This window comes from Leopardus geoffroyi, chromosome E3 (assembly GCF_018350155.1).
Source record: "Leopardus geoffroyi isolate Oge1 chromosome E3, O.geoffroyi_Oge1_pat1.0, whole genome shotgun sequence".
NCBI lineage: Eukaryota > Metazoa > Chordata > Mammalia > Carnivora > Felidae > Leopardus > Leopardus geoffroyi.
This window is the reverse complement of record NC_059340.1, coordinates 41663705-41679953: the sequence shown is the minus strand read 5'-3', so window position 1 is coordinate 41679953 and position 16249 is coordinate 41663705. Positions and strand designations below refer to the sequence as shown.

General features: G+C 55.3%; 1 protein-coding gene and 1 long non-coding RNA gene across 3 annotated transcripts in view; one reads left to right on the top strand and one right to left on the bottom strand.

Annotated features, from left to right (window-relative positions):
• AXIN1 (axin 1) overlaps nucleotides 1–12367 on the bottom strand; it is a 60483-nt gene extending 48116 nt beyond the window's left edge. For both annotated transcript variants that reach the window (XM_045459965.1, XM_045459966.1), the window contains exons 1-2: nucleotides 12293–12367; nucleotides 7245–8202 (exon numbers count right to left, since the gene is read on the bottom strand). In XM_045459965.1, the coding sequence (XP_045315921.1) occupies nucleotides 7245–8122 (878 nt within the window). In that variant the 5' untranslated portion in view covers nucleotides 8123–8202; nucleotides 12293–12367. The remainder of the gene's footprint in view (nucleotides 1–7244; nucleotides 8203–12292) is intronic.
• Nucleotides 12368–14091: 1724 nt separating this feature from the next.
• LOC123588793 lies at nucleotides 14092–15856 on the top strand. The gene is made up of 2 exons (XR_006708007.1): nucleotides 14092–14778; nucleotides 15601–15856. It is a non-coding gene; the product is annotated as an uncharacterized LOC123588793 (long non-coding RNA).
• The last annotated feature ends 393 nt before the right edge of the window (nucleotides 15857–16249 follow it).

Below are 16249 nucleotides of genomic sequence, written 5' to 3'. Positions count from 1 at the left end.
CTGTCTCTGTCTCAAAAATAAATAAATGTCAAAAAAATAAATAAATAAATAAATAAATAAATAAATAAAAGGAAGGCAAAAGGCTCCTGATCTGGGGAAATCGGGTACAGGGAAGACATTAGGGGGCTCAGGACCGAAAACTGAGAGACCAGGCGAAAGTCTGTATTCTCACCTAGGAAACCCCGAACTCCCGTACCTACTTAGCGCCAGAATCCAACAGACAGCCCCCACAAAAAGGAGACATGAAGCATCCCTGTCAAGGAGAAGCAAATCACCCAGAGAAAAGACCACGACAAACAAAGTCCACAGGTGGCGTGAACGCTCTGAGCACACTGCTCCAAAAGGCCGCCTTGCACACAGCTTTCAACCAGCATCTGTAGTGCCTCACTGTGAAACACGAAGGAACAGCCAAGGATCACCACTCGGGTAGAACTTCCAGCAAGGAAGACAGGAACCACAGCAAACCCATAAGAAAGGAACTCAGAGGACACAGAGACTACCTTACCCAGAAAGCTGGGCAAAACAATAATTAAGAAGTTATAACTGACATCTCCAGAAAGATTTTTAACAGATGTTGACCCATGAACACAACAACAAGAACAAAGACAAATGTTTTGTTTTTGTTTTTTTAGAGTGTGCATTCAAAAAACAAGGGCAGAAAAATCTAATAGATCAGAAAACACAACAAAAAGAAATGGAAAATAGGAGAAAGATTTAAAATTTAAAGGCTCGTTCCAGATGGTCCAACATCTAAATAATAGGAACCCTGAAACGAAGAAACTGTGAACGTGGAAAATAGGAAATTATCAAAGAAGTAACATTTAACAAATTCCCAGAATTGAAGGACTAGTTTGTCCAGCACGACGAAACAAAAACCACAGAGCGGGCACAGTGCGATGAGACAGTGCTGCTGACGGGGCACCCAGAAATGCTCACAGAGAGGGGACCCACGAGCAAGGGTTGTGAATAGAATGGACTCAGGCTTCCCCAGCACAAGGCCCTAAGAAAGAAGACGAGGCGCAAACCCTTTAATTTCTGAAGGAGACACCACCGCCCCAACTGGAATTCGAAGCCCATTCGACCTCTCCCCCACTCACAGCAGTCACAGGGTACCGCGCCCCAGTCACAGGGCACCACACGGCAGTCACACGGCAGTCACAGCAGTCTACACAGCAGTGAATGAAGAACCACCTGAAGGGAAGTGGGAAGAGGGAGGGTTTTAGGAGACACGTCTCTTGGAGAAAAACAGTTTGTCTGACAGGTTTTATACTGCAGAGACATATATACGCAAGGCATTTCTTAAGCTGATACAGAGTAAGGGAAAATGTACGTCACAAAGTCAAATAACTAATCGAAGGGAAAAATGCAGCTCTTAAAATTCAAAAAACACAAAAAAGTGATACTTCTTAACAAAAAAAAAACGTTTAGGGGCACCTGGGTGGCTCAGTCAGTTAAGCCTCTGACTTCAGTGGCTTCACTTCACTTCAGTGGCATCACTTCGTGATGATCTCACGATTCGTGGGTTGGAGCCCCACATCAGGCGTTGTGCTAATGGCTCAGTGCCTGGAGCCTGCTTCGGATTCTGTGTCTCCCTCTCTCTCTGCCCCTCCCCCGCGTGCATGCGCTCGCCCGCTCTCTCTCTCCCTAAGAAACATTTTAAAAATTAAAGATTTTTTTTTAAAAGAAAGAAAGAAAAAGCTTGGCCCAGCTCAGCAATGAATACACCAAATATGGATGGAAGCCAAACCTAGGGTGTACCAACAAATAGGGTGGGTGGCAGGGAGCCAGAACCCCAACAGAGATGGTCTAATAGCAGGTGGCCTACAGACAGCAGTAGGGACACAGGACTCAAGGCGGCTGTGAGGGCCTGAAAGCCTACATCACCCCAAACCCTATGTTGGAGTCCCGGCCCCCGGCATTTCTGCATTTAGAGGGGGTGCCTCTACAGAAGTTGTGAGGGCTACACAAGGTCGTAAGAGCCCTGACTCGACAGGACTTAGCACCCCTTACTCGGACACAGCAGGGGTGGGGGGGGCCTGCTCCCTCACCACCCGCAGGGTGAAATGGTGAGACAGTGGCCCTGCTGGGGCCTTGATGTGGCACCTCCAGCCCCCCAACACTGAGAAATAAATGTCTGCCATCTAAGCCCCAAGTGCACGGTGTTTTGTTGTGGCGGCAGAGCGGACACACAGGAGGCTCAGACACAGACGGAAGTGGCCGTCCTGGAGAGGCTGGGAGGAAGGACATGGGACTGCTAAGGGTTTTGGGGTCTTTTTTAAGGTTTTTTTTAAGGGGGCGCCTGGGTGGCTCAGTCGGTTGAGCGTCCGACTTCGGTTCAGGTCATGATTTCACGGTCCGTGAGTTCAAGCCCCGCGTCGGACTCCGTGTCTCCCTCTCTCCCACTCGCGCACATTCACTCGCTCGCTCTCTCTCATTCTCAAAAATAAACGTTAAAAAAAATTTTAATGACATTAAAAAAATAATATAAATAAATAAATAAATCTAAGATCCTATTAAAAGGAAACATTTCATGCATCCTTCTTAAAGAAAATATAGACTTTTGAAAAGCAGATAATTCAGGCCTCCATGCAACCTGTTTCTATACACCTGACTTCTATAAATATGTTTTGAAGAAACTTGGAAAACGCAGTGAAGCCAAAAGCCTACGTTCTCCAGCTGAACAGACACAATCCCTGTGCGACCACCCGTGCTACTGGACATTCAAGTTACTCTGTTAGCTGTCACGAGCAGTGCTGCCAGCAACATTCTTTATGGCTTTTTTTTTTTTTTTTTTTTTTAAGTAGGCTCTACACTCAGCGTGGGGCTTGAATTCACGACCCTGAGATCAAGAGTCACACGCTCCGACTGAGCCAGCAGGGCACCCATTACGGTTACTTTAAAATGTTGGTTCAAGAGAAGACACTGGCCCTACACCGAAGGTGAGTTAGTTAAGATCCAGAGAGGGTCAATGCCAAAAACAAACAAACAAACGAAACCAAAAAGCATTTAAATAACTCAAAGTGCACAAAGCTGGATGAGCTGAGGGCTCGGGAACAGACCGATGGCGCCCACCAGACCACCTAACCACCTCTGTCCCCTGAAACTGGAAGAGCCAACCCCAGCTGCTACCAGAAATTTCCCTGGCTCACAGAGAAGGCTCAAGGGCCAGCACTGGAACACACCCAGCGATGGGGGGCTGCCCACAGGGGTGCAGCAGGCCCTGTGCACGGCCTCTCCTGTGAGCTCTCTGAAGACGCCCAAGTGGTTCATTTTAACAAAGGCAACCAGCCCGGGTCCCGGGAAGGGACTGAAGAGATAGATACACTGAGTTGTTTCTTCAGATCAAACGCTTCTTGGAATTAACGGGCTCTAAGAGGGCCCTGAGTGGCTCACAGAACCGACCATCTGTACCGACACGACACAAAGGGAAAATACAGCAACACAGACTTCCTTCCCCACACACAGGTATGCAGCCTCAAGCAGGCCGCGGACTTCGACTGCCCTTCTTTCCGACTGAGCTACCTACCACTACTCACCCAAGTCTCCTTCCAGTAGCTGCGGGGTAAACTGATGTAATGCAGCCGGGATTCTAGAACAGATTAAGAGGGCTGGTGACTACGGTCAAATTCAAATCTCTGTGACACCAGGGCACAAACACGGGAATGCGCTGGTCACGGCAGGCGGCTGACCTATAGGTATGGCTCAGTTCCAAGAAGTGCACCCAAGCCAAGCACACCAGCCCCACGCTCTCCTGAAATCGTCCTGAAATAGCGGCACGTCAGAGCCACGGGCAGCGCCGTCCGTGCAAAGGGTCTGGTCAACAACATTGCTCATGGGCTCTCTGCAAGCACTTCCCTGTCATAAGCCCACTGACGCAAAGGCCCAAGCAAAGGGGCCTCTCTATTCCAGAATTCTCCAGTCTGATGGCTATCTGCAGATACCTTCCCAGACTCTGTTGAAACCTGTCAAAGACCATGGAGTTTTACATGACTTTAGCGGACCGAAAAACACTTTGACTCTCTTTAACTCGCTTAAAAATTTCAGTGGCCATGTACACCACTGACAGGTAGAGGAAACGCATACAGCATGATCGTGCCTCTGTGACGGAGTCCAGCACGGGCACACGCGTATCACAGGAGCTTGGGGTCAAGTCAGGTGCCGTGGGAAGTCCCGGCGGCGCTGGAGAAAGGGAAGACGCGGTCACGCTCGCACTTAGGAGGGACTGCTTTGGTGCTGCGGGGAGAAGAGACAGAGGCCCAGACAGAAGGTTCTGTGGTGGCCCAGGAAGAGGTGGTGGGAGCCAGCACGCAGAAAGCAGGAAGCAGAGGGATTCGACACACACTTGGTGGGGAACCAGGACTGGGCGCTGGATACACAGGTGAACAAAGCAGGGATCAGAGCGCTTGGTTGGCCCGGTAGATGCCGGTACCACTTCCGCAGGTTGGAGTGGTTACGAGAGGGACAGGTTTGGGGCGGGGAGGCACTATGCCTCCCCTGAAGGGAATTTTTTCTTTAATTTTTTTTTCAATGTTTATTTTATTTTTGAGAGAGAGAGGCAGAGCACTAGCAGGGGAGGGGCAGAGAGAGAGGGAGACACAGAATATGAAGCAGGCGTCAGGCTCCGAGCTGTCAGCACACAGCCCGAAGCAGGGCTCAAACCCACGAACCATGAGATCGTGACCTGAGCCGAAGTCGGATACTCAACCAACTGAGCCACCCAGGCGCCCCATGAAGGGAATATATTATTAAAATCTGGACATGGCATTCCTATCCTTGAAACCATTTGTAACCCAGATACGAATTCCACCAACATCTAGCACTGTTGGTGAAATTCAGATGACGAAGGAGGGGAATGGGGCAGGCATAGGCCGCACCCTCAGGCGCGATCGCACGGGACCCGGTGACAACCTCATTCGGCAGGTATCACCTCATCCTCCCCATCTCACACATTAGCACAGAGAGGTACAGCAACTTTCCCTCCGTCACAAAACAGGAGACTGACCTCACAACACACTGTCTAGTGGAGAAGTCACCAAGTGAGGAGTCATTAAGCTAAACCACCAAGCTTCACGTTCTCCCCGTCCAGCTGGCAAGGTGAGTGAGACGACGTGCAAACTCCAGACCCAGGAACGCACAGCCGCACACCAAGGGCTGTCCGAAAACGTCTCCAGTCACCTCCTCTGGGATCATCTGTTCAGTTGGAAGAATTCATCTAGTTGAACGGGTCACACATCTAGAAGATGACGAGGGAATGCCAACGGGCCCCGGTCTCTCCCTAAGCTTCATGCCCCTACTGAAAGGAACTACCAGCACTGCAGTAGAAGCAGGGGGAGGGCTTTAGGGAGAGCCAGACGCTCGCTACACTCCATAACAGATGGTCTAAAAATTCAATGGCGAAGAGAATTTGCTGGTGGTCAAAGCGAACAGGCTCACTATTAAGCAGACAAATGCACACACTGTACCCTCTGCAGCCAGGCCACCGTCCCCAGACTGTACCCTCCACAGACAGGCCGCCGTCCCCAGAGCCACAGCCTGAACCACACCCCGCTCCACTTGAACTCCAATCAGAAATCCAAAACCAATCTTGCTTTTCTGCATTCCGTGGAAATTATATACATTTGGGGCATTTCCTCTTTTTACATTTTTCTCTTGACCTTTTAAATACAGTCAATGAGCCAACCATCAGGACAGACAGTTCCTTAGTCAAAATATGAAGGGGCCCTGGAAAGGACCAGCTGTCTGCCCTTTAAATGTGGAGCCGCTCCTGCTATAAACGGCATCCACGGTCCACTCTCTGGCCATGATCATGATGACCAGCCCTGACCAAAAGCACCCTACTGGGCTGGCCCACCAGGAAGACACAAAAAAAAATGTGGGACCCTGTCCTTGGGGAACTTCCCACCGGATGAAGACGGTAAGGGTAGCAGACAGAAACGGAAAGCGCTTGCCAACGTCAGTCATTAAAACCAGCAGTGACTGCAAGGGCGCCTGGGTGGCTCAGTCAGTTGAGCGTCCGACTTCAGCCAGGTCACGATCTCACAGTCCGTGAGTTCAAGCCCCGCGTCGGGCTGTGGGCTGATGGCTCAGAGCCTGGAGCCTGTTTCCGATTCTGTGTCTCCCTCTCTCTCTGACCCTCCCCCGTTCATGCTCTGTCTCTCTCTGTCTCAAAAATAAATAAACGTTAAAAAATAAAAAAAAATAAAAAAAAAATAAAACTTAGAAACGTTTAATCCTGTGCTTATTAAGCAAGTAGCCAGTTTCTCCGCCACAGTGAGCTTGAAGAAACGATCCAGGTTTTGAATAACTCCACGGGAGAGCCACAGCACGAAGTTTCTGACTCCTGATTAAGTCAGTGTGGTCAGCAGGGTCACACAGATGCCACGCTTTGAAGGTTTCGAGGCACAAGTCCCCAGGACCAGCTACAGGGAAATGACGGGACACGGGAGTGGCCTACCAACATGTGCTAACGTCGGCCAGAGGCTCCAACCCACGGCCAAAATCTCCAGTAACCGCAGGGGGAACCACCAAGAAAACAGGATGAAGACACAGGTTTCCCAAGCTGTAACAACTTCTCGATTAACACCACTGGTGCTTCCAAAGTTGCAAGGAGCCTGTAGGCAAAGGCTCCCCCCACGACTTCACACTTCACACGATGCTGGGAACGGACCACGCAGCAGCAGGAGGAAAAGGCTGCCCCTAGAATTCCATCCAGAGGACGTTCCCCAAGTGCTCTGATACTCTGCTGCATGGTAGTGTCCTCCCCCACCCCTCCCCAACCTCCAGGAAGAATCTCAGAAAACCCATACAAAATGCAACAATCCAGAATTCTCTAAGGATTGATGCTTTCAGATGTTCACTCCTCTCCATGAAGCCAAAAGGATTATGTCTATCGCGTAAATCCAACTTCTATGCAAGACGATACAAATTTCACTGCTAAAGGGTAAGTTTCAGCGTCTTTCTGAGTTTCAACGATTTCTAAGACTTCCCATGTTCTCAATGACTTACAAAGCCACATATTTTAGACTGTTCTTGATAAAAGTCTCAACTTACAAATGTCAAACACATTTAGGGACAAATGTGCAGGTGTCACGAGTAAGGACTCAAACCACAAGTCACCCACAGCAGCAGGAGCATATCCACCTAGGGGCTGGAAGACAAGACCACTCCTTACCCACACCTCTCCCCTGCGGGTTCTCCGGGTCTCGGACGTGCGCATAGACGCGGACGCCTGGTACCTGACTCACCTGAATTCTCTGCCTTCGCTGGACCGTCTACTTGAGGAGGCCCGCGGGGCAGCCGTCTCCAGAAGCAGCTTCTGCGTGAGCCTGCCGGGGGGAGCAGCGTCTCTGCCGCTGTCTTCATGCAGGTCCTGGTCACACTTCCATTCCTCATCTTCATTCAAAGTGGGCAGGTATCCAGGTATGCCCTTCCCTGTCCCCGACCCAGAGCTCTGGTCACTACAGAGCTTTGGGCTCTCCGAGCCTGTCCTCGTATATTCCAAATAAATATCAGACTTGAGGAAGGAGGGGTAGGTGTTTTCTTCCATGGTGGACTGGATCTCCGTCTGGGCCTGGTCAAACATGGCAGGATCTATCAGCTGCTTCATGATGCAGTCCTTTATGAAGCTCTTGGTAGCTGGCTTAGTTTGCCTGGATACGATGCCGTTGTTATCGAGGATGTATTTGCGGTAAATGGCTTTGGCCAACTTCAGCCTCTTTTCCTCATTCGAGTCACAGGGCTCCAGCTTCCTGAAGCCGCTGCAGGCGAACCAGAAGTCCAGCAGGTCAGCACAGTCCTCCTGCTTCAGGAAAGTCCTAAACAGGTTTATCCCATCTTGATCGTCCAGTAACGAGTGCAACGACTCAGCCCACTTCAAGTATGGCGGGGTGGGGGAGGCGCTGCCCTCAGGCTCATACCCCAGGTCCAGATCCGAGCGCCTTGGTGTGGCTGCTGAAGTCTCACCTTTGGCCCCGGCACCCTTCCCGGAGCAGAAGCTGTGGCTGATGGGCCTGGGGTCTGTGGACACCAGTTCACCCTCCTCACCAGGCACTGGGGGTCGGGGGGCATCTTCGGTGAAACTCGCTCCAAGGTCCAAAGGGAAACCCTGCTCTTGGATACTCATTGTGGGATCCTGCGTCACTGTACAATGAGCGCCGCACCCTAATAATCAGTACTTACAGCTCCCAAGTGAATCAATCTGTCCTGTTGAAACCATTAAGAGGACAAGGATTAGGAAAGGTGGGTCCATGGAAACATGACCACAGAGGTTTTCTCAAGACAAGACTCGCCATGACGCCCTCCCGCTCGAACTCAAAGCCAGAAATTCAGTATATGTTTCAATCATTGTCACAAGGTTTGTGCTACGTTAAAACCATTTCTGGGGGCGCCTGGGTGGCGCAGTCGGTTAAGCGTCCGACTTCAGCCAGGTCACGATCTCGCGGTCCGTGAGTTCGAGCCCCGCGTCGGGCTCTGGGCTGATGGCTCAGGGCCTGGAGCCTGTTTCCGATTCTGTGTCTCCCTCTCTCTCTGCCCCTCCCCCGGTCATGCTCTGTCTCTCTCTGTCCCAAAAATAAATAAACGTTGAAAAAAAAAAAACAAAAAACCATTTCTGGGAACTCTTACAACTACAGGAATGCCTCTGGATCTAAAAAATGAATGCCCAGGACAGGGAGAGCGCCTCTCCCGTCAAGGGTCGTTCTCCGAGAACGTTATGGAGACCGGCAGCCTGGGGACCTCCAGTCTCAGCCACAACCAGTCCTGCTCTGCAAGCTCCAGGGAGACAGGACTGGAGGAAGGAAACGTGCCCTGTGATCCTCGTGGCCGTGTAAACTCGGGTGAGGGCTGGCTCCTCACGTGTTAAGAGGGGGCGGCCCCACCAGCACTGCAGGTTGCTGCCACACTCAGATACCAAAAGGTAGACACGTCACACAGCAGAAGCGGGGTGTCGCATCTGCTCCCCACATTCCCTAGGCCCACAGCCACGATGCCTTCTGCCCACCCCATCACTTCACACGTCGTGTGCCTCCTAACATGTGCAAACACACAGGTGTTCCCTTACTTCCCAACACACAACTATACGAACAAGGATGGGTCACCTTCGGTGCCTTCGCCCAAGTGATCCAAGGACACCCCCTCCCCCTCACAGAGCGGCCTTCTCATGTCACCAGTGTGGACAATCTTTAAAATGCTCCCACCAGAAAGCTGCACTTGACCTTGCTTCTAAGGAAAGCGTCCTTCAGATAGCAAGTGGCAATTTAGTACTCTGAGGAAAAGAGAAGGCATAGGAAAAAAAAAATGAAATCCAAACACAGTTATACCTTTTAGCTAAGGAAGCACACAGCTCACGATTCCACTCCGTGAGCTCAAAACCAAACCACCCACCCGCTCAGAGACCAGAGTGTTGCAGGCGTTGTTGCTGCTGCTGCTGCAAGCCTGCCTCAGGTGCGAAGGAGGCAACCCTGGGTCAGAACTCGTCCGCGGCCTTCCGTCCCCGCTGCCGTACCCTACAGGAGCTCACAGAGCCCGCGAGCTGAGCTACACGTCCCGACCTGGCCGGACAGGTGACCACAACTCGGCCTACCAGGATCCAAATGGTCTGGCTACAAGTAGGTTGGGGAGAAGCGTGTCAAGTCCAAACGCCGAGGGCACCAAACAAGCCAGAGGGAGAAAAATTAACTCCTAAAACCTGGTCCCTCACAAAGGGTGGCTCTTCCTGGCCACCACCCCACACTCTGGGCCACGGCCGACACGGGATCTGCCCCCACCCCTGGGCTGTCACGCTGTACGTACCGCACCTGCCCGCGGCTGCTGATGGCTAGAAGGCAGAAGGGAATGGGTCACAATAACGTGCCCCAGATGACATTTCTGCAGCTAATGACTTTTTATAAAAACTACTGGGGAGGCTGTAATCTCAGCAGGAATAGCCTGCTTCTTAAGGTCAAGGCCCGTGGGCTGTGGCACCCTGCTGTCACGGACCGCTTCAACTGCAAAGGCGCTTTCTTTGAGCCCCCTCAACATGAATGAGCACCTGTGGTGTCGCAGCTCCAGCCCAGCTCACGGACGGCTAACGTCCTCTTGTCCAGGATGCCTTCTCAGGAGGGAGGGCCCATGCCTGGCCTGAGCCTTACCCTGAGAGATACCCTTTAGTTCACAAGCCTTGACAAAGATCCGAGTCCCTGTGTTCCGATGGGAGGTTAATTACATGTCGCCGTCACCTGCTCTGAAGACGCTGATGTCTCCTACGTACGTTATTAGCAGCAACCTGATTAAACATTTTCCACAAGATCTGCAGCACCTAACACAAGGTCTTGCAACTAACAGGCACCAATGAATATTTAATTCATCGACATGAAGGCAAACGACAATTGTCAGAAAAGCCAAACGTTAGCCCTTCATAGATGCTGAACCACTGTGCTACAAAAACAGCAAGAAACTCAAGATTCTAGCCCTTTATTACAAAACTGTGGTTGTCGTTAAAAGCTAACATTTTAATTCATGTATGAACAAGTCCCCCTAGTCATTCTAAACTATTTTCCATTGTCCTGAAGAAACGGTTCTTATAATTCACATCTATTTTTGGCTGTCAACTGACACAAGACGTCTGGTGTCCCTGGAAGGACGTGAACACCTCTCGGAATCACTGGCATTATCGAAACGCCCCCTAATTCCTGCAGTCTCTGGGTTCCCACACAGAAGCACACCAGGCGTTCAGCGTCTACACACGTACATACCACACATAAAGCAGCTCTATTAATTCACAGAGTCAAATGCCCACGAGCATCGAATACAGCCAACAGCCTGTAACCACCATCAATAAAAGGATTCCATAAAAGTAATGTACGACTGTGATACCAGACTTGAAGTCTCCCGTAGTCACTGCGGAGGCAAACCCCTGGGTTCCACGGCAGCCAGCTCCATACTACAGAAATATAGATGCTTACTTATTTCACTCCAATATAGCTTTTTAACTCTTAATTTACGTGCGGTGTGAAAACAACAGAGCGTGACTGTGACATTCTCCTAACTGCCCATCGTTAAACTCGGAAAGGGTTAGGGCCACTGTTTTACAATGTAATCCATGCCTCCACCACCTAAATTCTCAATGACTGATGTAGCCCACAAAAGTCCACTTAGCTTTCCTGAGGCTAGAAACCCAAGAAACACCCACACCTGCTGAAAATCCAACAGAAACATCGTGTTTTGTATGCCTGTCCAACCCTGTCCCTCAAGAGAAGTTCTTAAAACTGAAACCCAAACGCTGCTATCCTGAAAGGTCAGGTTGGACCATGTGTGTTCTTCAAAACAGGGCCTGTAGATCCAAGTACGCGTGAGATTCTTCTTTTAGAAGCACAGAGCATAAATGCAAGCAAATGGGAGGGGCTGAGATGCACGGCAAGGAGTCTTCTTACATTATCTTAGAGAGGAGCTGAGAAAAGTCCCCGGAGAACTGGTTCTGTATGTGTGTTTCCTCTAACGTCCTCGGTGCCCAGCTAAAAGTTTCACTGCCCTGGCCATGCAGCTCTAGCTTCGTGGGGGGACTGAATTCCAAAATGTGGGGTGGAGAAAGAAGCTAAGACCTACACCCAAAAGAGAGTTCTGGGGGCAAGGCATCAACCTGAAAGAGTACAGCCACTCAGAGCAGCCAAACCACAGCCTGGAACCAGCTCAGGCACCTCTGCCTCGGAGGGAGTGCCCTCCTTGGGTTTCAGACTCACTCATTCCTACTTTCTGCTGCGGGGGAGAGAGAAGGGATGTGCTACTACTGTCCAGCCTCCGTCCAGGGTCTCTGCACACGGCGGCTCCTCTGCACCCCACACACACCCGAAACAGGCTCCAGGCCCGCGACTGACACCAACCAACCAAACACATCAGCTGCGCGCCCTGGCCTCCTCCAGGAAGACCGTTCCCCACCCCCTCTCACACAACCCTGGTTCTTCCTTACGCTCTTCCACTCACCTAGAGCAAGGGACTGCCCTTTCGGAACCGAACCCCGCACTTTTCCGGGTTCACACAGCCCTGTATCAACGGCCCTTGCTAGCATCCCCTCTGACACACCTGCCCTCACAGCCTGGAACCCCACACACCTTCCTCGCACACCACACGGTCTGTACACCCGGCCCGCACAACCTGCTCAGTGCTGCAAGCCTCCCCGCACGCGCCCCCAGCCCGCACCCTCCGAGCCCGTCTTCCGGGTCCCGCGCCGGGCCCGCCCGGCCCGGCCTACGCGGCCTACAATGAGCGGCCGCACGGGCCCGCGCCCCGCAGTACCGCGCGCCCGGCCCGCACTACTCACCCGCGCGCGTCGGCGGCGGCGACGGCAGGGCCCCGGCCCTGCTCGCGGAGCGGCGCGGCGCGGCCCATGCGCTCAGCGGCGGCGAGGCGGGCGGGACGGGGCGGGGGCGCGGCCCCGGGCGGCCCCCATGGCAGCGGCGGCGCGGCGGCCCGGAGGCGGGCGCGGGGCAGGCCGCGGGGGCGCCGCCGAGGCCGGCCGCCCGCTCTCACCCGCCTGCACCGGGGAACGCGGCTCCGGCCCGACTCCGGCCGGTCCTGCGGGCGGCGACGGCGGCCGCGAACGCTTCCCCGAGCGGGGAGCCCGAGCCCAGAGCGCCGAAGCCCAGGCCGGAGCGCCCCCGCCGGCGCCGCCCGGAAGTGCGGGGGCGGGGCCGGAGCGCGGGGCGGGGCCGGGAGCGTGGGGGCGAGGCCGGGAGCGTGGGGGCGAGGCCGGGAGCGTGGGGGCGAGGCCGACAACGTGAGGCGGGGCCAAGCGCGTGAGGCGGGCCGAGAGCGCGGGGCGGGGCGGGGCGGGGCGGGGCGGGGCCGGGCGTGCGGGGCGGGGCCGGACGTGCGGCGCGACCGGAGCGTGGGGCGGGGCCGAAGGCTCGAGGCGGGACCAGGACGCAGGCGGTCCCTAGACCGTGGGGCGGGGCTGGAACGTGAAGCGCTACCCAGAGCGTGCGGCGGGCCGAAGCGCGGGGCGAGGCAGGGGCTTGGGGCGGGGCCGTGAGCGTGCGGCTGGGCCGAAGCACCAGGCGGAGCTGTATTGTGAGGCGGATCCCGGGGCTTGAGGCGGGCCTTGGAGCGTGGGGATGTGATACGGACAGGAGGCGAGACCGGGGCGTGGGGCGGAGCCGAGAGCATGGGGTGGGATCGAAACGTGAGGGCGGGACAGGGACTAGGGACACCGCCAGGAGCGTGGGGCGGGGCTTGGAGCGTGGGAGCGGAACCGAGAACGTGGGGCGGGCCGAGAGTGGGAGGCGGGCCCAAGGCGTGGGGCGGGGCCAGTAGCATGGGGCGGGACGGGGACGACGGGCGAGGATAGCAACGTGGGGCGCGGCCGCAGCGCTGTGGGTAGGGCCGGAGCGTGGGGCCGTCCGAGAGGGTTGGGGCAGAGCCGAGACTTGGAGCCTGAGTACTGGGAAGGGCGAAGAGGAGAAGGCTATACCTGGGCGTAAGGGTGGGCCCTGAGCTCGGAGGCGGAGCCAAAAGCGCCCTGGAGGGCCTCGAGCGTGAGGCGGAGTCAAAGGAGTGGGTGTGGCCAAATTGCTGGTGTGCGTCCAGTGCCTCGAGCGTGGGGCGGGACGAGGACCCGGGAGCAGGCTATGCGAAATTGCACTCCCCTCCCAGCAGGGCAGCTGCGTCCGGGAGGGTGGTCTGTGGAGACACCCCTGCGAAGATCCCTGAGGGACTGTGGCCACCAGGGAGACCTGGCCTGGTGCACTGAGCGGTCAGGCGGCTCTCTTGGGCACTGCGAGGCGCACACCACGTCTCAGCCCTTTTCTGCTGCCCACACGGGTGTCCACCAGCCCGGGTCTCCCCAAGTTAGCACCCACAGGCCAGGCCCGCACCCAACCGGTCTCCCACCCCTGCAGAGGGAGCATCTCGTGCACGGGCGGGCAGGGTGGCCAGGGGGACTGGAGACCTCGCTCGGGGACTGCCTGGCCGGCCCTGCACAGGAGAACCCTCGCAGGACGTCCAACAACTGCCCACAGCATTGAAGGAAGCAGGTGTGCGGGAGTCGGGCGGTTGGAAGGCACAGCCAGGCTGACCTGGAGCTGACCCTCGGTAACGTCCAGTCCCTCTGTCCCTCTGCTTGTTACCGCTCAGCTGGCCCAGTCCCTGAGAAAGTGGGTTAGGGCTCCACCCTCCCTTAGTCCCCAGTGGGTCTGGACTCGAGGCCAGGGCTGAGTGGTGGTAAATGCTGGTTGTCACTTGGACAGGAGCCCCCACCTGCAAAGAACTGTGTGCTGAGATTCCACCATGTTGGGCTTGCCTGCTCAACTGCTCCCAGGCACCATCCAGAGTGTGGACAAGGGCTCTCCTTCCTACCACTGCCTTCGGGTCACAAGCGCACAGGCCAGCCTGAGAGCAAGGGCTTCCTATACCCACCACAGCTCTCCCCATCTCCCCATCCCTGTCACCACGGCAGCTCTTGCCCAACCTGCAAACCCAGCTGGCCCCTCCCTAAGGACGTGAGCACCAGATATTGATCACTGCCCCTAAGCAATTGCTTCTGGTGTCCCCCATGACACACAGGACCCTGTGCTCCACGGAGCCACGCTGGGCTTGGTACCTCAAGAAATGCTCCCAGCAGCCCCCAGAGGATGGCTATACCCCCATTCTATAGGCCAGCACATCTTCTGGATACTGCTCGCCCTCACTGCGCACCCTCATCCTTCTCGTCTCCAGACCAGAGCAGAAGTCCTGACTGGGGGCTCCATGAGCCATGGGCCATGCTCCCACCCAGCTGCCCACCGGTGGTGCCTTGCCTGGGGTGAGCAGGTATGGAGGCAGAGCCAGCACCCAGCCATTGCCAGCCTGCCAAGTCTCAAAGAGCATCCGATACCCGGGGTTTTGTAGGAAAGGGGGGGCAGCAAGGGATGAGGGCCACTGGGGAAGCATCCCCAGCCTTCCAAGAGCCCGGGCCACCCAGGGCCATCACTATGCCTCAGGGCAGGCTGGGCAAGGCTGGCTGGGGCTGTAGATGAGGAGCCTGCAGTACTGAATGCACACTGGCCCCACTAGGGTCATGGCCCTGGGGGGGGTCACTCTCACCCACATCTAGCTGGGATGGCCCCAGGCCCCACCCTGCTCAGCCTAGGAGTCTTAGAGGAGACAAGGCAGAGCGGGTGGCCTTCAAGGCGCAGCAAGGTCTCTCTGGGGTGTGGGAGTCCTGGGTGGGCTGGAGAGACGGCAAGAATTCCCAGATACTGGCCCTCAGGTTGCCTCCCCGCACCCAGGCACAGGTCCCCAGTGCTTGCCTTGGTTCTGCGGAGCTGCTGCTGTGGCCAGACCAGGCTCCCGGGGTTGTGTGCATGTCCATCCTCCTCCTGGCCCACGGCGGCAGGTGTCCCCAGGCCCTGGGACCACAACAGGGCCCTCGGGCCCCTGGCTCCTTGGGGCCCCAGCCCTGCAGGGACAGGAAGGGAGTCAGAAGGCCTGCTACAGTGGATTACAACTGGGGGCATGAAGGGGAGAGTGAGCAGGGCGGGAGTGGGGACAGACCGAGGAGGGAGCTCAGGGAAGGCTCTGAAGAGGAGGAGGCGGAGAGGGCAAAAGTGGGGGCCTGCGGTGGAGAGGGAGACCTGACGGGGACTGTGTCAGCCACCCACAGATGAAACCAGACAAACAGCCACAGGGGCCCCCCTTCTGAACGGCTGAGTTCCTCGACGGAGCACCCGCTTTTCGCTTTCCCAGTGAGGGGCGCTGGAGTTTGCCAGCAGAGGCTTGGGTTTAACTGTGGATGATATTTGTTCAGGAGTTCCAGGAGCCACGTGAAGAACTTAAGACCAGAAATGAAATCCTTTTCTTCAACTTAGACACAAGACGAATACTCTGAAATAAAGTGGACTTTGGCGGCCTACACGTGCATGTCCACTTGGCTGAGGAAGACCACTTATAAAAAGCGATCCAAAGAAGTCATCTTTGGATGACTCCTTGGATGCACCAAGGAGTAGGCTAAGGCACGTCCAGCAAGGCCTGGCATGGGATGAAAACCAGCAGCAGAGAGCAAGCTGCAGAAATAGGGTACTGTGAGGGGCACGTCCCCATTGTCTTCCGGGAGGGGAGGACAGGAGTGCCGGTTCTCATTTGGGCTTCTGGAGGGAGATAGGAGACTCAGGCTGAACCCCTTCTGGGCTCCCTTCCCTGCCCCTCTGCCCTGTCCACAGGTGTCAGAGGTGGCGGGGGGGGGGGGGCGGGTGAGGCCCTGAAGGGGGGAGGGAGGCTCATCCAGTTACGATGAGTGAGGCCT